Source organism: Hippopotamus amphibius, chromosome 13 (genome assembly GCF_030028045.1).
Source record: "Hippopotamus amphibius kiboko isolate mHipAmp2 chromosome 13, mHipAmp2.hap2, whole genome shotgun sequence".
Classification (NCBI taxonomy): Eukaryota; Metazoa; Chordata; class Mammalia; order Artiodactyla; family Hippopotamidae; genus Hippopotamus; species Hippopotamus amphibius.
In genome coordinates this window covers 38,453,527-38,480,301 of record NC_080198.1, presented here as the reverse complement: position 1 = coordinate 38,480,301, position 26,775 = coordinate 38,453,527, and the positions used below count along the sequence as shown (strand labels likewise).

The 26,775-nt window shown below is 38.7% G+C and overlaps 1 protein-coding gene across 1 annotated transcript in view; it reads right to left on the bottom strand.

The window, feature by feature from the left end:
- The window catches only part of PRKAR2A (protein kinase cAMP-dependent type II regulatory subunit alpha), a 98,601-nt gene that overhangs the window by 31,163 nt on the left and 40,663 nt on the right, over positions 1-26,775 (bottom strand). Inside the window, exons 2-3 of the mRNA XM_057705168.1 lie at positions 13,862-13,897; positions 1,951-2,003 (exon numbers count right to left, since the gene is read on the bottom strand). Of these exons, the coding sequence (XP_057561151.1) occupies positions 1,951-2,003; positions 13,862-13,897 (89 nt within the window). The remainder of the gene's footprint in view (positions 1-1,950; positions 2,004-13,861; positions 13,898-26,775) is intronic.

Below are 26,775 nucleotides of genomic sequence, written 5' to 3'. Positions count from 1 at the left end.
GACAACCTGAGGGAGTGAGTAATGTGAACATCTCTGTGTGAAGAGCACCTCAAGCAGGAGGAACAGCAAGTGAAAACAAGGCCTTATGGCAGGTGAATAGCATGTTTGAGAAAAACCAGGCAACAGGTGTGACTGATGCAGAGCAAGGGGAAAAGATCAAGAAGAGACCAGGTTTGGGGGTTAGGTGGAGGGCACTGCAGATCAGAGAACTGAAACTTTTTTCTCTAGTGATGCGGGGTAAACCTGAGGGTTCTAACAGAGGAAAGAAAGAGATCTGACTAATGTTTCTAAAGGCTCATGCTGGCTCGTGAGTGAAGAACAGCCTTGAGGGAGGCAAGAGTAGAAGCCAGGAAGCTACTGTGATTATCCTAGTGCTAAGTACTGGTGATTAGGACCAGGGTGGTAGCCATGGAGGTGTTGAGAAGTGTTGGAATTTTAAATATGTTTTGAAGACTGAGCCCATCAGATTTGCTGAAAAATTGAATGTGGGTATGAAAAAATGAGAGGAGCTGAGGGTGACCCTAAAATTTTGGATCTGAGCAACAGGAAGGATGGTGCTGCCATAAAGTGAGCTGGGGAAGACTGTAGGTGAAAAAGAATGTCTAAATGGAAAGAATCAGGAGCTCAGTATGAGTTGTCTATTGAAATGTAAGTGGAGATGGCAAGTAAACAACCACTATACAAGCTAGAGTTCCAACATCAACAACTTAGTGTTACTAGTAATATTAGAGGTATCCACAAAATTAAGATTGTCATAAGGATTAATGAGCTAATACATGCAGTGCTTAAAACAGAACCTGGCATTTCGTAGGTGCTCAAAAACTATTACTACTGTTATTAACACTACAGATGTTCAATAAATGTTTACTGAAATAAAAAGTAATTATTGCCTAGTATCACTGTTATAATTGAGAGACCTATCAAGCACCTTCCTAAGTATTGTCTTCACCCTAAAAAAAGTACATCGCTTAATTTGACCAGAAATAACAGATGTCAAAAGTGTTAAGTAATTTAAGTTTGTGACATTAAAAAGTTAGTTAAAATAAGTTTTAACTTTTTAAAGTTATCAAAATTTAACAATATCTAAAATAAAAAAATTTAAAAACCTACATGCCTATTATATTCACACAATGGTAGCATTGTATTATTAGAATACTTCAGAAATCTTTCATAGTCTACTCATTTTAAGACATACTTGAAAGATCATTAAAGTTTCTTTTATAACATCAATCTTTTTAAAAAGATGGTTCAAATTTGCTTTTATAAAAGTAATTTGTTAACTGTACAAAAATTTAAAAATCTGAGTTTTAAAAAAAGCACCCAAAAATCAATCATAGTCCTGCAACAACTACTGTTAATATCTGGGATATATCCATCCAGGTATAAATCTTTGTACAAATAAGTAAATAAGTAAATAGGTAGGACAGACGGATAGATAGCTTAAAATTATTTTTTATTTTATAAAATGCTCTATAAAATGTACCTCAAATATACACCATTCCATGTCATTAAACCCAGTCCTGTACCATTATTTCCAATGTCTGCAGATTCTCTTGATTTGAATGTACCATAATTTAGCCCCTGGCATCTCCTATTTTGGTTTATTTATGTTGCTTCCATTTTTCACTATTACAGCACTGCAATAACCTCCTTAGAAAGGATCCAACTGTTTGTTAGGGATGAATTCTCCTTCACATAACTGCTGAGTCAGTTGGCTTGAGTAAGTATAAGGCTCTGACAGCTACAGCTAGGCATCCCTTCTTACCATATCCTCAACCAATCTTGCTTTTATTCTTCTTAATAATTGTCAATCTGTTAGATAGCATCTTGTTGAGATTTTAATTTGTATTTATTTTAAATATCAGCATGATTAGATTTGGTATGTAGAGGAGAAGGAGAGTGAGTGGGAACTAAAATTATTCTACCTAATACCTCTGCTGCAGTTCTTACCCTTGGATCAGTATCTTCCTCTTCCTCATCAGGGTTATAGGTCTCAGCACAGACTAAATTTGGAGAGAAAAAAATAAAGAGAAAAATGAATAAAACAGATGTGTGTTTTACCAGAAAATAGGAAGCGGACACTTTTCTTTTATTCACTGTTTTCTACAGCTATAATAATTTTTGTAATCCCATCCTTCAGTTAACAGACATATTAAGTACCTAGTAATACCAGGCATTCTGTTAGTGATCAAAAGCCAGCTCTCTAGGGATTGGTCGTCCAAATAGGAGAGACGATAAAAAATATCGTCTACTAAATTCTATGGTAGTGGCAAGGACAAGCAAGGAAGTACTGTCTCTGCTGAGCTATGAAGCAGGGATGGAAAACCAAAAAGTACAATATATGCAATATAAACATGCATATGGAATTAGAGTAATTACAAAAAGAATCAATTAAAATATCTCAACATCATTATGTACATCAATGACTTAAAAGTAAGAATTTTAAACAAAATAAATACTATGTGTCCGGCTCTGTTGGAGCTACAATGTTATATACATCTAAAATCAACTTGATTTTCTTTGTAGGTAACCTGTGTTTGTACCAGTGGGCTGCAGGACTTGTCTTTGTCATAATGCAAAGATTTAAAAAATATAAACTGAACAATCATTTATAATGGCAGAATATCATAAATGATGAAAGTACCCATTGAATAATACAGCTATAAGAAAGAATGAGGAAGATCCCCATAGGCTAACAGTGAGTTCTAGGGGGGAAAAAAAGGTAAACAAAAGCAAGGTGAAGAATATACTACATAGTATGCTGTCTCTTCTATAAAGAAGGACTTTCATGAGAAAGGAGGGCTAAGAATGGGGGGAGGGAATAAATATATAAATATGAATATATATACATTTAACATATTTATTTTTTCAAAAGTAAACAAGAGAATGATAAACCATAAAGTAATAAAACTGTTTCCTAGAAGGTAGGCAGAAATAAAAAAGAAGGGATCAGGAAGGGAATGAAACTTCTCTAAGAAAATTCTTTTAGGAGGATTAAGATGGCAGAGTAGGAGGACGTACGCTCACTCCCTCTTGCAAGAAAAACACCGGAATTACAACTAAATGCTGTACAATCATCAACAGAAAGACACTGGAACTCACCAAAAGAGACACCCCACATCCAGAGACAAAGGAGAAGCCACAATGAGACGGTAGGAGGGGTGCAATCGTGTTAAAATCAAATCCCATAAATGCTGGGTGGGTGACTCACAAGCTGGAGAACAGTTATACTGCAGAAGTCCACCCACTAAAGTGAGGGTTCTGAGCCCCACGTCAGGCTTTCCAACCTGGAAGTCCAGCACCGGGATGAGGAATCCCCAGAGAATCAGACTTTGAAAGCCAGCGGGATTTGATTGCAGGACCTCCACAGGACTGGGGGAAACAGAGATGCCACTCTTGGAGGGCACACAAAAAAGTGTGCTCAGCAGGACCCAGGGGGAAGGAGCAGTGACCCCATAGGAGACTGAACCAGACCCGCCTGCTGGTGTTGGAGGGTTGCCTGCAGAGGTGGGGGGCAGCTGTGGCTCACTGAGGAGACAGGGGCACTGGGGGCAGGGGTTCTGGGAGGTGCTCATTGGCATAAACCCTCCCAGAGTCCACCATTAGCCCCACCAAAGGGCCTGTAAGCTCCAGTGCTAAGGAGCTTCAGGCCAAGCAGCCAACAAGGTGTGAACACAGCCCCACCCATTAGCAGACAAGCAGATTAAAGTTTTACTGAGCTCTGCCCACCAAATCGGATTAAAGTCTTACTGAGCTCTGCCCACCCAGCCCTACCCACCATCAGTCCCTCCCATCAGGAAGCACACAGGAGCCTCCTAGATAGCTTCCTCCACAAGCGGGCAGACAGCAGTATCAGCAGTATTTCGTCTTGTGGAACTGAAAACCACAGCCACAGAAAGACAGATAAAATGAAAAAGCAGAGGACTTTGTACCAGATGAAGGGACAGGATAAAAACCCAGAAAAACAACTAAATGAAGAGGAGATAGGCACCCTTACAGAAAAAGAATTCAGAATAATGATGGTGAAGATGATCCAGGACTTTGAAAAAAGACTGGATGCAAAGATCAAAAAGTTTACCAAAGACCTAGAAGAATTAAAGAACAAACAAACAGAGATATGCAACACAATAACTGAAATGAAAATACACTAGAAGGAACCAACAGCAGATTAACTGAGGCAGAAGGGCGAATAAGTGACCTGGAAGACAGAGTGGTGAAAATCACTGATGCAGAAAAGAATAAGGAAAAAAGAATGAAAAGAACTGAAAACAGCCTAAGAGGCTTCTGGGACAATGTTAAACACACCAACATTCCCATTATAGGGGTCCCAGAAGGAGAAGAGAGAGAGAAAGGACCTGAGAAAACACTGGAAGAGATTATAGCTGAAAAGTTCCCTAACATGGGAAAGGAAATAGGTAACCAAGTCCAAGAAGCGCACAGAGTCCCAGGCAGGATAAACCCAAGGAGAAATACACCAAGACACACAGTAGTCAAATTGACAAAAATTAAAGACAGAGAAATGTTATTAAAAGCAACAAGGGAAAAACGACAAATAACATACAGGGGAACTCCCATAAGGTTAACAGCTGATTTCTCAGCAGAAACTCTGCAAGCCAGAAGGGAGTGGCACGATATATTTAAAGTGATGAAATGGAAGAACCTACAACCAAGAATACTCTACCCAGCAAGGATCTCATTCAGATTCAATGGAGAAATCAAAAGCTTTACAGACAAGCAACAGCTAAGAGAATTCAGCACCACCAAACCAGCCCTGCAACAAATGCTAAAGGAACTTCTCTAAGTGGGAAACATAAGAGAAGAAAAGGACCTACAGAAACAAAAACAAAACAATTAAGAAAATGGTAATAGGAACATACATATCAATAACTACCTTGAATGTAAATGGACTAAATGCATCAACCAAAAGACAGACTGGCTGAATGGATACAAAAACCAGACCCATATATATGCTGTCTACAAGAGACCCACCTCAGACCTAGGGACACATACAGACTGAAAGTGAGGGGATGGAAAAAGATAGTCCATGCAAATGAAAATCAAAAGAAAGCAGGAGTAGCAATAGCCATATCAGATAAAATAGACTTTAAAATAAAAAATGTTACAAGAGACAAGAAAGGACATTACGTAAAGATCAAGGGATCCATCCAAGAAGAGGAGATAACAATTATAAATATATATGCACCCAATACAGGAGCACCTCAATACATAAGGCAAATGCTAACAACTATGAAAGAGGAAATGAAAGGCAGAAATAGAGACACAGATGTAGAGAACAAACCCATGGACACCAAGTGGGGAAAGCAGGGAGGGTTGGGGGGGGATGAATTGGGAGATTGGGATACCAAATTGTACACTCTAAATATATGCTGTTTATTTTGTTAACTGTATCTCAATAAAAGTTCTTAAAAAAAAAAGAAAAAAGAAGATTCTTTTATACAGTTTTGACATTTAAGCCATGTTAAAATGTTTTATATATTTAAAAAATTAAAATGAGGGACTTCCTCGGTGGCACAGTGGTTAAGAATCGGGCTGCCAATGCAGGAGACACAGGTTCCATCCCTGGTCCAGGAAGATCCCATATGCCGCAGAGCAACTAAGCCCGTGCACCACAACTACTGGACCTGTGCTCTAGAGCCCATGAGCCACAACTACTGAGCCCACATGCTGCAACTACTGAAGCCTGTGTGCCTAGAGTACATGCTCCGCAACAAGAAAAGCCACCGCAATGAGAAGCCTGCACACCACAACAGAGAGTAGCCCCTGCTAGCCACAACCAGAGAAAGCCCGAGCAGGGCAATGAAGACCCAACGTAGCCAAAAATAAAAATAAAAATAAATAAATAAATAAATCTTAAAAAAAAATTAAATTGATGATGGAGGGACCCTAAAACTGAATACAAAGAAAAACAAAGGAACCTAACATTTGTTTACCACATAAATAACATAACCACAGATAACGAAAGGAGAATTATTTTAAGTAGCTTCTGAACATAGTACTCTGACCATCCACCCTCAGTGGGATATATTCCAATGACAAAAAAGAACTGCTGTTGGCAGTGGTACAGTAATTCCAAAACTCCTCTGTGTACTACAGTTGTGAGTAAACAAATATGTACTCAGATGTTTTTCCTGGAGCAAAGGGGAATACAAATATGGAACAGAAGAAGGGATATTAGAATTGGAGATGTCAGTACAAGTTATGATTTTAAAATCTTTCCCTTAGGTGTTACAATGGTAGACCCAATGAATTATCTAGTGAATAAAAAATTACTGTACTCACTAACAAAACTGTTTTGCAGGAACGATCTAGATGTGATCACTGGTGTTGCCCAGAATGCAAAAACCTGCTCCTTCTTCACAATACGTTTACTACAGACCATTACAGCTAGGGAAAATTTTTTTCTTATAAAATCCTCAATTATCTGCAATAACTGTGTGACCTGGCTTGATTTACTTGAAATCTCCACTTTCTCTTCTGCATAATGGAGCTAACAGCAGTGATTTCCCTCTGAGGACTGTTATAAGGATTCCAGTAAACAAGTGCCTGGCACACAGTAAGGATGCAGTAAATGCCAAATCTCTGAACTATTACTATTATCATTTGTGTTTCATTTGTCCTGGTTTTCCAAAATATTAATTATCATTATTTTGGTTCTATTCTCTATCTTAGCTCTTTCAACAATTTCTCTATCTTAGCTGTCTTCCATCACAGATTTTGCCCTTAACAAATTTGCTTTTTTTGCCCTCTCTATGTATTTAATTTCTGTTTATTGTGTTTAGTTTCCTTATAGTCTTTCCTTATTATACCCATTTCTCTTTTCATTTCAGCCTATTTTTTCCTTGGCTTTCTATTCAGAATTCATAAAGGCAATGATTTTTTGCATTCTATGAGCATTTTGTAGCAGAGCTTTCTAATCTTCATTCCTCTTATATTCTCAATCTGCCAAGTTCATTCATAAGCCTTGTATTCTTTGTTAAGGTTTACTTCTTATTTGTGAGCAGGCAAGGAATATAAATGGTTCTTGACCCTATGCTCAATTATTTTATATGATGGCTAAAAATCTCTATATATCTACAGTGAGTGGATAAGATGATACATACCACTCTCAATTGAACTCCTGATTTCTCAGAGCTATTTACTCACTGCAGTCCTGGTCTAGCTGCATCCCAGCTTCCCCTTCCTCACTGATTCTCTGAACTAATACCTGAGAAATGGTGACTCCCAGCGTGACCTGTAGATAGTACTCCCTTCCCTGCCCAGCCTGCTCGTGTGGACCACACTTTCTATACTCTAATGCCATCAATATTCTGCCTGTCTTTCAGGGACCCAGTAACCTTAAATAGACAGAGAAAAATTAGGAGGAAGGGAGTAAGAGGACAGATATCATTCTAGTCCCTAAAACAGAATCAGGTAATGTTCTGCGGAGAGTGCTGCCCAGCCCCTGGTGGCACAGGCTTTTTAGCTGAGCCAGGGAAGTGACAATGGGATGTAGGTAACAACTCACTATCTTTCTCCAAACCATTCCTGTTTCCACAAGGAAACAAGTTTATCTCAGATCTGTCCTAAACATTAAGGCAGACACCTTCCTGAATTCCTAGATGTTATCACATCTTTGTAGGTATTTGGGTAGGGAGCTGAGGAAGCTGAGCTGAGGAAGCTGCACTGAGGGCAGCTAACCAGATACTATGTTAAATTGCAAACCTCTTGGTTCTCTGAGCTCTTGATTAATGTTGCCATTATCAGCCCGGTTTTCTAAACTAGAAACTTGGAAATCACAGTGACTTCCTTCTTTCACCTCTCACCCAATGAATACATTAGATTCTACCTGAGAAATATTCTCATATTTGACCTTTATTCAGTCTACTCTAATTGCTACTCCTTGGTGCAGGATTTCAAAATGTCTTCTTAGAAAAATGCATTTTAAAAAACCTCATTTTGGAGATAAATGGATACATGGGTATTATTATACTAACTTTCTCTACTTTTGCATATGTATGAAAATTTCCATTTAAAAAGTTGAAAATAATAAGCCTTTAATGATGAGACTGACAGGATTTTACTGATAATGACATTTAGTCTTGAGCTAGCTTATTTCCAGGTTTGCTTCTCCTCTGATACTGGAAGAAAGTATTTTAGCAACTTAGCTCATTTTTATATTTTTAGACATTAATGTAACTGAGGCAATAAATGTTACAGTCTTCAAGTCTTAAGGTACAGCACTATGATTTAAACAAAAGTATTTTCATTAAAATTATTAATATATTTCTATTTGTGAAAAAACATCTATTTTTTAAAACTGGTTTTGATTTTTTCCCTTTTCTTTTTTTTTTAAATAAATTTATTTATTTATTTTATTTTTTGGCTGCATTGGGTCTTTGTTGCTGTGTGCAGGCCCTCCAGTTGTAGAGAACAGGGGCCTCTCATTGCAGTGGCTTCTCTTGTTGCAGACCATGGGCTCTAGGCACGGGCTTCAGTAGTTGTGGCTCGCGGGCCCTAGAGCACAGGCTCAGTAGTTGTGGTGCACGGGCTTAGTTGCTCCAGGGCATGTGGGATCTTCCCAGACCAGGAATTGAACCAGGGTCCCCTTTATTGGCAGGTGGATTCTTAACCACTGCACCACCAGGGAAGTCCCTGATTTTTTCCCTTTTCTTTTGAACATCAGACTCAGTCCCTTTTCCCTCTTCCTGTTTACCCTCTACCTCTCTACTTCTTTCCAGTCCTAATCCCAAATTATTTTCTCACTTTCTATATAAAAAACCCATTTTTAAGTGTCTTTGTGATTGTTGTCCCTTATGGTTCTACACACAAGGAAGTTTGTCTCAGTGCACAAGTTACTCTGGAGGCCCAGAGTCTGTGTGATCCCCTATGCAGCCTCAAGACCTACACTGAATGTCATGAGATGCTCAAGACCTATTGAAGATGAAGACTTAAAGAGCAGCACAGCCCCTCACTTGAGGGAACTCATTTTGCCACAGTTCTCCAGCAGATGTCACTAGTTAGTAATAGGAAACGGTACAAAGTAACAATAGGTTCTCCAGCAGAATTTCCTCTTCTAAATTTTAACTGGTGCTTCTTTCATCCAGAAATGTGAATCACTAAAATGTGTTTGTGAGAGAAAAATCCCTTCATTTCCACAAATAAAGGAGCACAGATCCTGGTTGCAGGCTTGGGGCCCTGTGCTGTCCTGCCAGTCCCCACAAGAGTTGATATAGCCTAGGTATATTAGTCAGCTAGGGCTGCCATAACAAAATACTACAGATTAGGTGGCTTAAACAACAGAAATTTATGAAACAAAAGGGTTTCTTTTTTTTTTTGGATGAAGTTTTAAAATTAACAGAACCAAACTAACATTTCAAACTCAAAGGCAGTTAACACTAATTTAGGACTATTTCAAGAAAGCTGCCTTTAAAGAATTTATGGAATCTCTTCATTTGATGTATTTATCACTTGATATAGAGGGACTGTTCTGCTAGAACTTAGGACTTGGAAGGCACAGCTTTTCAATTCCAGTAATTTGCAAGGGAGCAGTTGCATCAAGGAGGGGAAAGCTCATCTTTGAAGCTACATGCACTGGAGTCTGAGCTTAAATCCAGCTATTCCTCACTCACTATTTCTCTATGTCCTCAGTCCTTGGTCTCTTGAATGGTAAGAGGGGATAACAATACTAGAACCCATAAAGGGTTAATAATAGGAGATGACATTTAAACACAGGGCCGGTCTCACAGGAGACACTCAACAACTGCTAGCTCTCCTATGCTGCTTTACTTTCCAGATTATTATTCAGTCAGACACCCTGAGTTATTGAAGTCGCTTCTGCAGTGTTTGACACAGCACATGTCCTCACACAACTAGTTTTAGCTGAAATCTTTGGATCACATCAGGAGCCCATTCCCAAACTATCTTTCCAATTTTATTTTATCTCCTCTCCTAAGCCAGAGCAGTCAGGTCCAGTTTACCCCCTTCAAGTCTTAAGACATTCTTCCACTTAGATGCATCCTTCTTGGTACTAATCAACTAGTAACCATGTTTTTCAACTTCCAGTGCAATTTCTGCCTCCCTCCAGGAAGTGTTGCTTGTTTTTTTTTTTCTGCCTACAGTAATTTCTCTTCCTGATTCCTGATCCCTTCCTTTGTTCCTTCCTTCTGAAGAATGTGAGTAAGCAACCCACAGAGGTAGCTTTGGTCAGATATGGGAGCAAAAGTCTGACTAGAATGGGCTCAAGAGAGAATAGAAGAGAAACTAGAAATACAGACAATTTTTTCAAGGGGTTTTGCTATAAAGATATGGAGAGAGAAAGTATGGTAGCTGGAGAGGGAAGAGTGATTTTTTAAAGTTTTATTTTTTTAAGAATGGAGAGCCAATGATATGTTTCTCTGCTGAGAAAAATAATCCAGTTGAAGGATAAAGATTATGGAGGAGAGAGAAGAGGTACTGCTGGAAGGATGAAAGGTTGAGATCTAGTGTAAAGGTGGACAACTGCACTCAGGCAGGTTAGGAAGGATAGATGAGGTGGGAGCTTAGGAAATTCTCTTACTTCTAATTTCGTTAGTTAAATTGAGAAGATTATCTGCTAGGAATGAGGATGGGGGAGAAGGTGTTGGAGGTCTGGAGAGAGAGAAAGTATGAAAGACTTACCTAGGAGAATAGGAGAATGAAAGAAGTATAGAAACACAGCATGATTGCTGCCATCAAGAGCCTACTAGAAGTTAACGATCATGAACTGAAAGTAACATCAGTCAACAGGGCTGCATATTTTCCCTCAACCAAGTACAGGTGTGGGGCGGACACAGATTACGTAAGTGGAGAGTTGGGTTTAACTAGAGTGTGGTTTAGCCAAGCAAATAAAAAGGGAAAAGTGAATTCAGGAAAGGTGCCAGGGAGTGGTTATAATCACTGATCAAGAAATTTAAGGTTAGTGAAGAGAAAGCAAGAAAGAGTAAAAAGGAGACAGGATCAGTTAGTTGTGAGAGCTGGAGTGGGACAGCAAAGGAGCTGTGAGAAGACAGCAGGCAGTGATGGGAGACTGGGATCACTGATTGAGAATATGAAGAGTTGTACTGCTGGTCCTACCACAGTACAACCATGGGAATGAGTGGCTGAAGTAGGGTGGAAGATAAGAACATTGGCGAAGAGGAGGTCAAGGAATGGAAGGATCAGACACTGGAAGGATTATCTATGTAGAAATAAGAAGGAACCACCTGGGGTTATTAGAGGACTAAAACAACGAGGGGCAGTGGCTGGTAGAATATAATGTAAGGTTTGAAGCCGAGGGTTTGGGGAGGAGATAGAGAGAATGGTTTGGAAGCAACAATGAGGAACAATAGAGACATTCACCCATCTCCTGTCAGTGCTACAAGGAAAGTGAATGAGAAATTAGCCATTTGAAAAGCCCGCAGGGCAGGCCACGCTTCAGCTAGATCAGGAAGATGAAGACTGCACTCAGAGAACAGGCTGAGAATTTAGAGGAGTTAGTTGAAGGTTGACCAAGAGTTCCAGAGGGTACAAGAAAGGTACTTAGGGATGAGAAGGGTAGTACTTAGGAACCATGCTACCTTTGGGCACTTTATCACCTAGACTGCTGCAAGTTACTTAACCTCTGCTTTACCCCAAGTTTCCCCAAACGTAAAATGGGATAATCATTGCATGTATCTCATAGTGTTAGTGTGAGGATTATATTCAACAATATAAGGCAGGCATTTAGATGGACCTTAAAAATGTGCACCTAGCACACAGACTGCATTCAAAAAATGTTAGCTATTGCTAACAAGCTATTTTCTCTCCTACATAATCATTTTGCGTTCTATTAAGAATCCTTTATTTTCACTTAACATTTGAATATTAAAAAGTTTTAACTCTTCAATAAGATTGTAAAAGCTAGGGGGTAGGGATATACCAAGTACTTGTCTGACTCCTCCACAGAGTTCAAGGACTGAACCACATTGACAGAGAGCCTACACAGCAATTCATCTGTGACTGTCTGTGACCTCTGGAGGAGATGTCACTGCACTCTTCATTTCCCACGCTTGCCCTACAGATGTCAAAAGCTATTACTAATCTTTGGGTAAAAAGGGGTGCAGGGATGAACAGAAATGGGAGATAGTGAGCTACTGCTCACGGGTCTCCTACTAGCCTCAATTCCTATTCTACTTCCTCTCTGTAAGACTTTTTTTGGGGACTTCCCTGGTGGTCCAGTGGTTAAGACTTTGCCTTCCAATGTGGGGGATGTGGGTTTGATCCCTGGTGAAGAAGCTGGAATCCCACATGCCTAGCGGCCCAAAAAGCAGAATATAAAACAGAAGCAATATTGTAACAAATTCAATAAGGACTTTGAAAATGGTCCACATCAAAAAAAAAAAATCTTTAAAAAGAAAAAAAAGACTTTTTTTTTCCCTTTTTGGCTGCAGCTTGAGGCATGTGGGATCTTAGTCCACCCCAGGGACTGAACCTGTGCCCCCTGCAATGGAAGCATGGAATCCTAACCACTGGACCACCAGGGAATTCCTGTCTCTGTAAATGACTTTCTATAAGTAACAACACATTCTTCAATCTCCTTTCAACAGACTTTGGTGTACAACCTTACCAAAAACTTTCTAAAAGCAGATTTTCTCAAAGAAAATGATTGAGAGATAGGAAAGGGATTCTGTGCCTTACCAGATATTAGGTTATATGACAACTTAAAGTCAAGAGTCCTTGACTTTAAGGGGATATGAAAGAATGATGTGACACATACAGCTTGCATAGCAATTCTGAAACATATTAACATCCCAACTGTACAACCAAATAAACTCTAGATGTATCCAAAAGTCAAGCATCTTAATTACAAGAAAAACTTTCAGAAAACATTTATCAGCTCTAGGGAAAAATAGGGACCTTCTCAGCTAAGGAACAATCATGAAAAAAGGAGAGAGAGATGTATATAGTCAATAAATATTTACTGACTACCTGCTATGTGGCAGGTAGTGTTCACGGTACCAGTCACAGATCAAAATGTTTGAGTCAATAAAAAACAGCAAAATTAAAATAAGTAGCACAACCAACCTGGAAAATTTTGTATTAAAAATTTCAAAAGGTTAAAAATCATGACAGAAATTTACTCACACTTATCAAAATAATCTAGACCACAACAGTTAAAAGGGAAAAATACTATCAAATTAGTCCCATACAAGAAAATAAAAATACATTTCCCATATTTGGAAAATGTTTATTTTTTGTTAATAATCAAAGGAATGCCAAATAAAACAATCTGAGGTACTATTTTACATCTAAATTAAAGGAGTACATTTCTAAGTCAACAATATAAAAATATATTAAGAAAATAAATGAAAGGAGTAGGCACTGTCTGTATTAGTGAGATGGTGGTGGAAGAGAGGTCACTGCAGGGTGCCTTTCTCCCTACAGTCTATTTTGCAGACTATCTCTTAGAAAGTAATACACAGAAAAAGTCAAGGCAATATTCAGTCTCTGACCAGCAAATGCTACTCCCAGCACTATAACTGAAGAAGTAATTTAAGTGGCTCAACAATGTAAGCAAGAAGCTAATGGCAAGCATAATACAGAATGCCTGAAGTAGTAATATGAAAAGTTGTTTTTAGAAGCCATAATTATGAACATGGAGAAATATTAACAAAAATGAGACAAACTGATTACAGTAATATTAAAATAAGTGTATATATACTCAGAACTTAAAATGAAACAGAATGAAGGACTCACAGGTAATTTTTATAATGTTCTATAATGCTATCAACTTACCTTTTTATTTAAAAGATTAATTTATTTTTATTTAAGATAATCCCATCTCAAAATAGCATTTTAGTAGTATGTTACGAAAAAGAACACATACCTGATACTCGCCGATCAAATCTGTTAGGAATTGGAACTGCAAAACAAAGAAGCAACATTTAGTCATCATTATGTCACATAACCCCATCTTTATCCTCCCTTTTAGCAAAAATCTTTGACAACGGAACTAGGAACCTCATTACCAAGTGGCAGATCAATTCATATTCTTCCATAATCAACCAAAGACAGTGGTTCAACATGATCACATAAAGACAATATAAAGAATAATATATGTCTTTGAAAACAAGCTCTTTATAATAACTTCAATGTGGGTCGCAATTTTATTTCTGTTCACATCCAAGTTCCATCTAATTTGTATCACATCAAATGAGTAAGAAGTCTACTAAATTTACCGGTAATGTTATGATATCAAATAGTTAAATTTTCTTCTTTTAAAGATAATCCCAAGACCTGCTAGCTAATAGCATTTATATTTCATTTTTTAAAATAAATTTATTTATTTATTTATTTATTGGCTGCATTGGGTCTTTGTTGCTGCACACGGGCTTTCTCTAGTTGCGGTGAATGGGGGCTACCCTTCATTGCACTGCATGGGTTCCTCATTGCGGTGGCTTCTCTTGTTGCAGAGCACAGGCTGTGGGCGGGTGTAGGCTTCAGTAGTTGCAGCACACAGGCTCAATAGTTGTGGCTCATGGGCTCTAGAGCACAGGCTCAAGAGTTGTGGCATATGGGCTTAGTTGCTCCGGGGCATGTGGGATCTTCCTGGGGCAGGGATCGAACCCATGTCCCCTGCACTGGCAGGTGGATTCTTACCCACTGTGCCACCTAGGAAGTCCTACATTTCATTTTTTAAAAATTTAATGAGTATTACACTAAAATAAAAAACTAATCATTAAGTTATACTCTCCCTCAATATGGGTGGGTTTTCTCCACCCATGGTCAGTGCGTTAATCAGAAAAATTTATGACATCTCTTTAGGTTAAAACAAAAAAAAAACCCAAATTTTCTTTTTGCTAATTTTCCCTACTTTTCACCTATCATTCCTTATGTTTGATATTTATCTAAATTCTTACTACTGAACTATATTGTTTAAAGAAGGTGGGTTTTTTTACTTTCAAACATTAATCTGATTTATTTTAAAAGTATATAAAATATGCCTTATAATCCTCCAAAAAAACAGAAATTTGAGGATTAGTGAAAAACAAATTGAAGACAGCTCAGAGAGCCAAACTCTAATGCGAGGTCTCTGAAACAAACATAGATCCAGGAAGGAGGCAAATGCTCATTCATCTTAATAGGATTAGGATTATCTTTTTGCACAGCACAGGGTCAAAGTCATGTTCCTGGAACAAATAGGCAAATATTCAAAAGAAAATCCCAGCCGTTCCTGACAGAAAGGACCTGCAATAGTCTTTTACTACTTCCTCAATAAAAGAGTGGATTAGTCAAAATTAATTCACCCACCAGGAAAGAAAGTGATTCAGTTCAACAAATATAGGTAGAGTACCTAGTATGTGCCATGCACTATAGCAAACAATTTGGGAGACAATTAGTGAACAAAACAAAGATCCCTGATTTCAGGGAGCTTGCATTCTGGCTTGAGGGATGTGGGAGATGTTCCTCTGATCATTTGATACACATGTGCTTGTCACTCAGGTGGACATATGAAACGTAAACCAGCATAAGCCCTTAACCCAGGCCTCACGGGATTTCCATAATTAAAACCCCATCGAACATTAGCAAACTTAAAATCACTGCTTTCATATATCATGCAAAAAGGACAAAATTATTTTTTAAAATTCCTAAAGCATTCCCTCTAACTGTGAAAGAGTTCAAAAGTACTAAAAAAAAATTTGACTTGCAGTGTAAAATGTAATTAAAAACACAAACATCAGTTATTTCATTTTAAATTAGTATACATCTTATAAGCTTTTATAGGGCCAGAGGAAACAGCTGCAGTTGCAGCAAGATACAATGCCAAGGCACACAGAGAATGTAATCAATGACTACACCAGACAGAGACCATCTATTTTAATTTCACCACTGATTAAAAAGCTCAAAAGAGAGCACATCAGACTTTACGTGGAGCAAAGTATTCAAACAGTAAAAGTATGAGAAAATATTCCAGCAGAAAACAATGCCTAAAATGCTCTCCTTTTCTATTGTAAACAAATACTGATAGGGAATAGGAAGACTTAAAATTTAGGTTACCTGATATGAAAACATGTGACTCAAAAATATTAACAAATGCAATCTCAGTGGAAACTAAAAGTCATTATTCCTGATTTAATGAACTCCTAAATGCTGACATACCCTGAAAATTAAAACATGGTTCTCTGAGCAAGTGGAGTATTTTTTTTAATGACACAATGTACAATCTTTTAATCCATTATCTCAATAAGTGATAGACCAGGCAGGCAAAACAAAAGTTGTAATAGATAAAATGAGGTAATATTATGTGCAAATAGAATATTTTATGTGGTGAATATTAAGAACATGCTGGAGAATTTGAAAACATTTCCCAAAGACTTTCCTATTCTAAACTGAAAAGCGATGGGCAAGATAATAGAATCTTCACTATGAACATGGCAGGAAATGGCATCAAAGCCTGGAGAACACGGACTTCCCTGGTGGCACAGTGGGACACGGATTCAAGCCCGGGTTCGAGCCCTGGTCTGGGAAGCTCCCCACATGCCACAGAGCAATTAAGCCCGTGTGCCACAACTACTGAGCCTGTGCTCTAGAGCCTGTGAGCCACAACTATTGAGTCCACGCGCCTAGAGCCTGTGCTCTGCAACAAGAAGCCACTGCAATAAGAAGCCCATGCAGCACAACGAAGAGTAGCCCCTGCTTGCCACAACTAGAGAAAGCCTGCGAGCAGCAATGAAGACCGAAGACCCATTGCAGCCAATAAATAAATAAATAAATAAATAAATTAGTTAAAAAAAAAACCTGGAGGACATAATCCAAGCACATCTAGGGCAGGGCAAAGCTCAGGACTCAAGATTCTACAACTGCTGGGGCAAACAGGCACACTCAACTTAAAGTTGGGCTGGTAGGATGTTAGCAGCACCAGCTGTGTACAGAAGCAGATAATAGAAGCAGAGCATTAATGAGGGCCTCGTGTTTGGGGGACCTCAGCATAGTATAACATAGCACAGCATAGTATATCTCAAAAGTGGAATACAAAGCAGCTGTTAGGGCAGGCCCATTAGAGTGGTTAATCACAAGAAGGGGATTGCCAGGAAGGGCTGCCACCAATGGGTAGCAATTGTGCTGGGCCTCAGTAGGCCAGGGGATGAAAGTGCTTCTCTGGGCAAATGAAATAGCTTGAGGAAAGCCCCAAAGACAAGAGAGTTTTTGAAGAGTGTAAATGTCCCAGGGTGCCTGGAAACACAGATGAGGGAGAAGCAGGGTGTCAGAGGAGGACCGCTCAGTGAGACAAAAAGAGCCCAAGAAAAGTGCCAGGTAACCCATTTAGGGTTCTGAGACCTAATCAATAAACTACAGGATTCATTGTTGGCTCACAATTAAGAAAAAAGAGAGGGGAAGGGAAGGAAAACAGAGAAGACAAAAAAAAAATCCACCATGATTTGACACACAAATTCATTCTGCTTTCTCTTGTGGGTCAGAAGAGGGAAAGAATGCTGCCATTCTTTTTTCACTTTTTCTTTCTGTAGAATCTTGTGCCAGTTAAACTAAGTACACAGTCATCAAAGTTTAAAGCAAAAGCTCCAATGGTGGGTTTGCACTGGCATGCTAGTTTCTGCTGGTACCTGTGACTATGTGCTGATAATGAGGCCCATCCCATCGAGCCTTTTCTCTAGTCTGTCCAACATTTGATATCCACCTTCCCACTATCTACCTACAAAACACTCCTAACTGACTCTGCTAAGGCCTCTAGTTATATAATTCACATACCTACTTCCCTCCAACACCAAGCTTCCCAAATGAGCTGTTTTGTGAGCTGACCATTCGTTTTTTCAGGATTTTACAACCTAACTTCCAACTATCTTTTTAAAGATTTATTTTATTATTTACTATTTATTTTATTTTTATTTTTGGCTGCATTCGGTCTTCATTGCTGCGCGCCAGCTTTCTCTAGTTGTGGAGAGTGGGGGCTACTCTTCATTGCAATGTGCAGCTTCTCATTGAGGTGGCTTCTCTTGTTGCCAAGTACCGTCTCTAGGCACTCGGGCTTCAGTAGTTATGGCACGTGGGCTCACTAGTTGTGGCACTCAGCTTAGTTGCTCTGTGGCATGTGGGATCTTCCCAGACCAGAGATTGAACCTGTGTCCCCTGCACTGGCAGGCAGATTCTTAACCACTGCACCACCAGGGATGTCCCCCAACTATTATTAAAGTAGCCTCTTCTAAAATCACAATTTTCCTCTATATTTTTCTCCTACATTATTTCCTCTACCCTTGAACTAAATAAAAATCATTCAATATTGGTTGGTGCCAAATACATATTCATTCATTCAACAAATAATGACCGAGCCCTTCTATGATGGGTACTGTGTTATCCAGTGGGGGAAATAAAAGTGATTCAGATATGGCTCCCACCCACAAAGATCTTAGGAGCTAGCTGAATAGTGACCAAAAATAAGCATATCATAATAAGTGTTACATAATACAACAAAAGCAGTACAGAGTGCTCTGTGAGCACATAAGAAGAGTATATAAAGAAAGTGAAGGAAGGTCTGGGTCTACAGAAAGTAAGGTCTAAGCACAGTTGCGATGGAGTTGAGTAAACTTATGATTTCAGGAAATGAAAGAAGAAAGACATGGCATGAGCAATGTGGGAAAGTAGCACAGACATGAGGGTGAAGAAGTGAGCAAGGGCCATTTTAGAAGCCATGCTGTGGCAGAGCAGTATTCAGAAGTAATAAACTAGTTACTTCTACATATTTTCTTTTTCCTCCACCTGAGAGAGAAGAGCAGGAACAAAGATTTAAGCACTGATAAAGATTTCCTGGGATGTGACTGCGAAACCAGCAGGGAAAATCTGGAGAATAGTGACCAAGGCTTAATGAGAGATGAAGTATTAATTGTAAGAAGAGAAAAGAAAGGATTCCCTATCCCAATAATAGGGAGTGGCAGGAAAGTCCTCCAGTATAGAATACCTATCTTCTTGCTCCACTGATTCCCCACCAGAGGACTCTCCACTTTCCCTCAGTCCTGAAGACTTATAAGACCACTGGAAAGAGGATGGGGGCTTGGACATCCCCAAACAAGATGGAATTGAACAGAACCACTTGGAAATGTTTCCTGTGAGTGGATCAGCTATGGACACAGCACTTCTGTTACAATATGAAGAAACCGGAGCAAAGGGAGTCATCCCAGACTGGATTTTATAAAGATCACTCTGACTGCAGCTGTGGAGGAAGGTAGCACATTGGTTAGATGTGTGGCTGCAGACAGCAGGAAAACAAAAGGATTCCAGAGATTTCCAGAAGATTAAAATCAATATAGTTTAGTGATAAACTCAATGTTTGCACAATAAAAAAAATCAAGTAAAATTATACACCTACAATTGTAAAAGACAAAGTATTCAATATGTGTATCAATCTATAAATAAGGGTGCTGTCATGGATCCCAAAATCATAAAATGTCAGAGTTGCAAAGTATCTACAAATTTATCTAATCTAGCCATGGCAAGTAGGTTTCATCTCACATGGCAACTCTAACTGATGTCACTGGTCCACCTGAATCATCCTGACTCCTTCCTTTCTTTCATTACTCACATCTACTTCATTAATAATTCCATCTGTTCTCCCACCCACTTTAGTTCTTGAATCAGTCCACTTTTCTCCATATTCACTGTTACCCTAGTCTGAAGTGCATCATTTCTTGCTGGGATGATAGCAACAGCCTCCAAACTTGTCTTCCCATGGCCCATCTTGCTCCACATCAATCTATTTGCCACATAGTTATCAGAGTGATCTTAAAAATTTGGAAGACAATCTGGCAGTTTTTGTCAAAATCTTAACTGTGAACTGTCTTTGATCTAGGAATAATTCCACTTCTAGGAGTATGTTTTACACACATATATATCACATAATCACTACAGCATTATATGTAACAGAAAAAAGATGAAAATAAAGTTGTCTAGAAAAAGAGGTTAAGGAAATACTGGTATAACTGGAGTATGAACCTCCACGCAGCCATTAAAATTTAGGATGCAACAGACCTGTATGAACTGCCAGGGAGACCTTCAAGATACATGGCTATGTGAAAAAAACTTGCACAAGCACTATATGAAATAACTCTAATTTTATGTCACAAATTTAAAAGCCAATTAATACTTTAAGTACTAAGAATACAACAACATCAACATAACACAGCAGTCTTCTAATCCATGTATCCCTACTTGTAATTCCTGCTCCCCAGAGCCAATTGCATCAACTCTTTTGGCTATTTCTCCCGAGATTTACTTTACATTTTCAAATAACCCAGTTACACTACTAATTCTATGTGTTTAAGTTACCTTTTGTCTTTCAACTCTAGAAGAGAGTAAAAACAGACTTGCAAAAGTAGCAGGGTGGGATGACTAGATCCCTGACAACTTCACGAAGCTCCCTGTCCCACTGGCCCTGAACATTAGGCTTCCGTTAAGTGCTATTATTTTGGATTTTCTGCCACTCACAGGCAAACCTAATCTTTTTAAAACTGAAGCATAGTTGATTTATATTATATTAGTTTCAGGTATGTAATGTAATGATTCAATATTTTTATAGATGGTACTCCACTTAAAGTTATTATAAAACATTGGCTAATATTCCCTGTGCTATACATTATACCCTCCTATCTTATTTACTTTATACCTAGTAGTTTGTACCTCTTAATTCCCTTCCCCTATCTTGCCCCTCTCCTCATTGGCAATCGCTAGTTCTCTAAATCTGTGAGTTTGTTTCTGTTTCATTATATTTATTCATTTATTTTTTAGATTCCATATATAAGTGAAAACAGTATTTGCCTTTCTCTGTCTGACTTATTTCACTAAGCATAATACCTTCCAGGTCCGTCCATGTTGTTGCAAATGACAAAATTTCATTCTTTTTTATGGCTAATATTCCACTGTGTCTGTGTATGTATATACATCACATCTTCTTTATTTATCCATCTTTTGATGGACACTTAGGTTGCTTCCATATCTTGGCTATTGTAAAGAATGCTGTTATGAATGCTGGGGTGCATATACCTTTTCAAATAAGTGTTTTCGTGTTCTTTGGATACATGGCCGACAAACCTAATCTTAGTCAATACAGAAGTCAAAAGGAAACTCTGATGATCCAGATGAAAAAGAATGTTGGAAAATGTGGAGATGGAATAACAACATATAACATTTATGTGCCAGGATCTGCCCTAAACACTTTACAGTTACTAAGTCACTTAATTCTCATACAAACCTTATGAGGTACTACTTAGATAAAGAATCTAAGGCAAGAAAAGTTAAATAACTCATGCTGCTACTAAAAGTGGAACCAACCTGGGTGGCAGGCCATCTTAGCTTTACAGTCCATGCTCTTAGCCATACAGGTAGCTATGGAAGGACAATATGCAAAATCATCCTGGGGATGTTAGCAGGGTAACACATCCGTGTAACTTTGTGAAAGCACCTTCTTTTTCTTTTTCTTTCTTTCGTTCGTTCGTTCGTTCGTTCGTTCCTTCCTTCCTTCCTTCCTTTCCTTTCCTTTCCTTTCTTTCCTCCCTCCCTCCCTCCCTCCCTTCCTTCCTTCCTTCCTTCCTTCCTTTCCTCCCTCCCTCCCTCCCTCCCTCTCTTTCTTTCTCTTTCTTTCTTTCCTTTCTTCCTTCCTTCCTTTCTTTCCTCCCTTCCTTCCTTCCTTTCTTTCTTTTTTTTGCTTTTAGATTACTTTGTTGTGTTGTATTTTTTTAAACAACTTTTATTGAGATACAGTTAACATACAATAAACTGCATATATTTAGAGCGTACAATTTGGTATCCCAATCTCCCAATGAATTCCGCCCCAATCCTCCCCGCTTTCCCTACTTGGTGCCCATAGGTTTGTTCTCTACATCTGTGTCTCTATTTCTGCCTGAAAGCACCTTCCTTCTTGAAATGCCTAAAACATCTTTTAAAATGAAGTTAAAAGCCCCCATTAGGAATTTGCATCTGGAATCTTGACTGAATAATTTCTGAGACTCAGTTTACCAAATATTAGTACTTACAAAATAATCAAAATTTACTGATAAACCAGGTCCAAAACTGAGTACTTTTCTAAGATCAGTAAAACAGTTATTTCTGAAACTTTTTTCACTTAAAATAAGTTAATTTTTTTCTTTTAAAAAGTTTTATTGAGATATAATTGACATACAGTAAACTGCATGTATTTAAAGTGTACAATTTGATATTTTTTCTTATCGTCATCTATTTTATACATAGTGTTTATATGTCAATCCCAATCTCCCAATTCATCCCACCCACATTGCATCTTTATTTATTTATTCATTCATAATAAGTTAATTTTAAGTACAAAGACTGAGTCAATATAAAGAAAAATAGAAGTAACCATAACTGTACTTGGCCATAGCTTAACCTTTCAGGGGGGCCTGGGGTTGCAATAGCTAGAGAGAGGAGGGGAAACAAAATAAAGTAGCTTTATCTTTCTTAATGTAACAGCTTTACTGAGATATAATTCACATACCACATAGTTTACCATTTAAAGTATACAATTCAATGGTTTTTAGTATATTTAAAAAATTGTCTCCATTACTATAACCAATTTTAGATTTTTTTCATCACCCCAAAAAAGAAACCCCATACCTATCAGCACTCACTCTTCACTCCCCACATCCCCTTCACCCTAGGCAACCAATAATTTACTGTTTCTATAAATTTGCCTGCTCTGGACATTTCATATAAGTAGAATACAATATGTGGCCTTTTGCAGTGCCTATCAGCACTTCATTTCTTTTTGTTGTCAAATATTATTCCATTGTATGGATATACCACATTTGTTTATCCATTCATCAGCTGGTGGACATTTGGGTTTTTTTTCACTTTTTGACTATTAAGAATAACACTACTATGAATATTTGTGTGTACACATTTTACATAGATATATATTTTCATTTCTCTTGGGTATACACCTAGGAATGAAATTGGTGGGTCATATGCTAACTCCATACTTAGGTTTTTGAGGAACTGCCAGGCTGTTTTCCATCCCTACCAGCAGTGTATGAGGGTTCCAGTTCTTCCACATTCTGGTCAACACTTGTTACTCTCTGTCTTTTTTATTATAATAACAAGTGGGTATAAAGTAATATCTCATCATGGTTTTGATTTGCATTTCTAATGACTGATGTAAACTGTTTTACTTATCACTGCTAAAAATCCTTATTTGTGAAGAGCTAACAGGATTTAATTCACTACCATCTTTTTTTAAAATTAATTATTTATTGGCTGCATTGGGTCTTCGTTGCTGCACTCAGGCTTTCTCTAGTTGCAGCGAGCAGGAGCTACTCTTCGATGTGGTGCACAGGCTTCTCAGTTCAGTGGCTTCTCTTGTTGCAGAGCCCAGGCTCTAGGCATACAGGCTTCAGTAGCTGTGGCACGTGGGCTCAACAGTTGCAGCTCGCAGGCTCTAGAGCACAGGCTCAGTAGTTGTGGCGCACAGGCTTAGTTGTTCTGTGGCATGTGGGATCTTCCAGGACCAGGGATTGAACTCATGTTCCCTGCATTGGCAGGCAGATTCTTAACCACTGCACCACCAGGAAAGTCCCTCACTATCATCTTAAAAAATCATCTCTGCCCCTCTGTGACCTGCTGTTGAAAAACAATTCTCAAGTCCATGATCAGTAAGCCAGTTTGAACTTCACAATCATTGTTCTCTTGCTGGCCTTGGATCTTTGTTCTTCAAAGGATTATCTGTTATAATAACTGATAATAAGCAGGAAGTTACTTTGACCATAAAGAAAAACTAAAGTTAAAATGTTTGTTAATCTATTTGTGAAGACATCTGTGTGGGCATATTCATTATCACTGATTAAATAATAGCTTATCCTGAACATACTCATTTGTCTTGAAAAATGAATTACATATCCACTAGAATGAGATGTGACAAAAACCTCCACCTAACAAGAAAACATAACTCATCATAATAAAAACCACTAGCTGTTCACCTGGTTCATTAGCTTATGCTCTACTACCATTTCTTTCCACTCCTTGATGGCCAGAGTTAGTGTGCATGCTATTTAGAACTACAGAGCAAAATCTGAGATACAGGTAATTTTTAAGACCCAGTTTATAAACCTAAAGCCCAACAGAGTCAAATTTGATTCTGCATGCCATTCTTAGTATAATGGTGACCTACCTCTGCATCTACCTCCCTCTCTCCGACCATCCTCAAATACTTTTAATGAAGACACATTAAAAACGTAGGGAAACAGCTTTTGGAGGAAAAAAAATCTAAAGAGGGTTTAATTAGATAAAAGGTTCTTTATTATATGAAATTGGGCAGTTGAAGATTATGTGAAAGCAGAAAGGCACCTTAGTAATCTCATCTATCTTGTTCAGTTTGTTCTGGCTAATCAAATATTCTATTACATAGAATTCCTATATAAGGTCAACAAACACCCTCCCTAAACACTAAAATCTAATTGGGTTGATTCCCAAACCTTCTTGGTAAGTAAGTGAAAAACTAAAGTGAGAGCAAAGGATATCCAACTTTTTGGCCTGGATACCACTGAGGTAGGGAATAAAAAAAGTTCTGACGCTCGTGATGCTGACCAAAAATGGAGTCTGACTAGATGTGCTGTATCTTTTAACAGACAGGCTCTATTTAACCTTTTTTCTTGAAAAAAATCTCATCACCAATGACCAGCTTCATTCCTTTTTCATTTAATAGAAAAAAATTTACATGGAATGAGCTTTTTAAAAAGTATTAACTATTTTATAACTGTTTCTATCACTTTTGCCAATTCTGTGGTTGATTTTATCTTGCTTCTGTGGGGTAAAACTATAATACATTTAATGATCTAAACTGAAGCAAGCGGCCTCCAAAGAAAGCAGAAAAAGTTGCAACGTTTTATTTTCTTCAGAGAAGGAGTCTAAAAAGTATAAATGCTGACCACCTGTAGAAACTAAGTAACATGAAAAAGATGGTACCTTTTTGCATAGTGAGACTAACTTTATAAAAGATAACAAAATAAACAGACCTTTCTAAGTTTTTGAGATCAACAAATTCAGAAATAAATGTTCTTAACGAGCTAGGCAGTTTGTTTGGTAAAACTCTGTGGAGGCATTCACTGGATAATAAAGTTTTCTCCTGAGTGGAATTCAGGCACCAGAGGCAGTGGGGCCGTGCTCCTCACTCCCTGGGAGGCTGGCAGCTCATCAACACCCTGTTCCCTCCCCATTCCATTGGATCTCCCTGACATCTAACATTGCTGAATAGCCCTACTTTTGAAATTCTCCTTTCCACTGTTTTGGCCAAACATTTTCCACGTCTCCTCCTACCCTTCTGGTTGTTTCTTGTTTTCTTTCACTGGTGCTCTCTCTCACTACTTCCCTCCATGTTGAAATGTCCCAGGCTTTCTTCTTGTGTCATCTTCTCTGCACAACTTTTGTAGCAATGTCATTCTGTTCCTATACACACACACACACCCCTCCCTCACACATACCTCAAATCCATTTAAATATTCCTACCTTGTTCTCGAGCTCCAGACTTCTATTTCTGCTTGCCTTTGGGGCTTTACACTTGAATCACTGAGGCCAAATCTGTACTAGGTCTCCCTATCACTATCACCGTCAAAGTCCGTCTGTACCTTCTCCCTCTGCACCTTCTCCCTCTGCTTCACCACATCACTCTTCCCACACCCACCACACACACATTCAATTGGTCATGAAGACTTGTAGAGCCTGCTCCTGAAATATGTGTCTACTCTCTATGCCTCCTCTGGTCTCTTTAAAACAACACCCCCAGCAAGCACCCCACGCAGCTTCCATGCAGCTCTGGAAATCTTCCAAATGCAAACTACTAACCACAACATTCCCCCAATAAATAAAATTTCTGATGCTTGCCACTGCCTCCGCATAAGGTCCAAAGTATTTCTTTCAAGGACTTTTCACAATCTGACTTTTATTTCTTTCTTAATCTTAATGCTTGCCACTTCTCACCAAGCTACAGATCTTATATTCTGAGGTTTCTGTGGCCTTGCTTCTCCTTTAAATTAGTCTACAAAATATTCCTATCTTTCTCTGCCTGGCAAACAGCCTTTGCTTTGTTGGCCTTTGTTCCCAGGTAGAATGGGAGCTTCTCAAAAGTAGGGGTCATGTCTACCTCATCTTAGAATCTCTACAGTGGCCTTGGTATCAGTACAGTGGCCCGACAGACAGTAGGCACACAGATGTTTGAGCTGGAGTAGGGAATGTGTTGCTGATATCCTAGGACCAATATTTCTCAAACTTTTTTTTTGACAATAAAAAAAAATTTAATGTATAGAAACAGAAAGTAGAATGGTGAGTACCAGAAAGGGGGCAGGGAGGGAAGCTGTTTAATGTGTTTACAGTTTCAGATTTCTACAATAAAATTGTTCTGAATATTGTTTAATTTTCGTGCTTTCATTCATTTACAACACGCAACTTTCCCTTCCCCTTGCAGGTTTCGCCTTTCCCTTGTAGGTTCACTCTCCCATATCTGTCCTTTAAAACTAGGGTCCTGGACTTCCTAGGTGGTGCAGTGGGTAAGAATCTGCCTGCCAATGCAGGGGACATGGGTTCGATCCCTGCCCCAGGAAGATACCACATGCTGTGGAGCAACTAAGCCCGTGTGCCACAAATATTGAGCCTGCGCTCTGGAGCCCGTGAGGTGCAACTACTGAAGCCCACGCGCCTGGAGCCCGTGCTCTGCAACAAGAGAGGCCACCGCAATGAGAAGCCTGCGCACCACAAGGAAGAGTAGCCCCTGCTCGCCGCAACTAGAGAAAACCC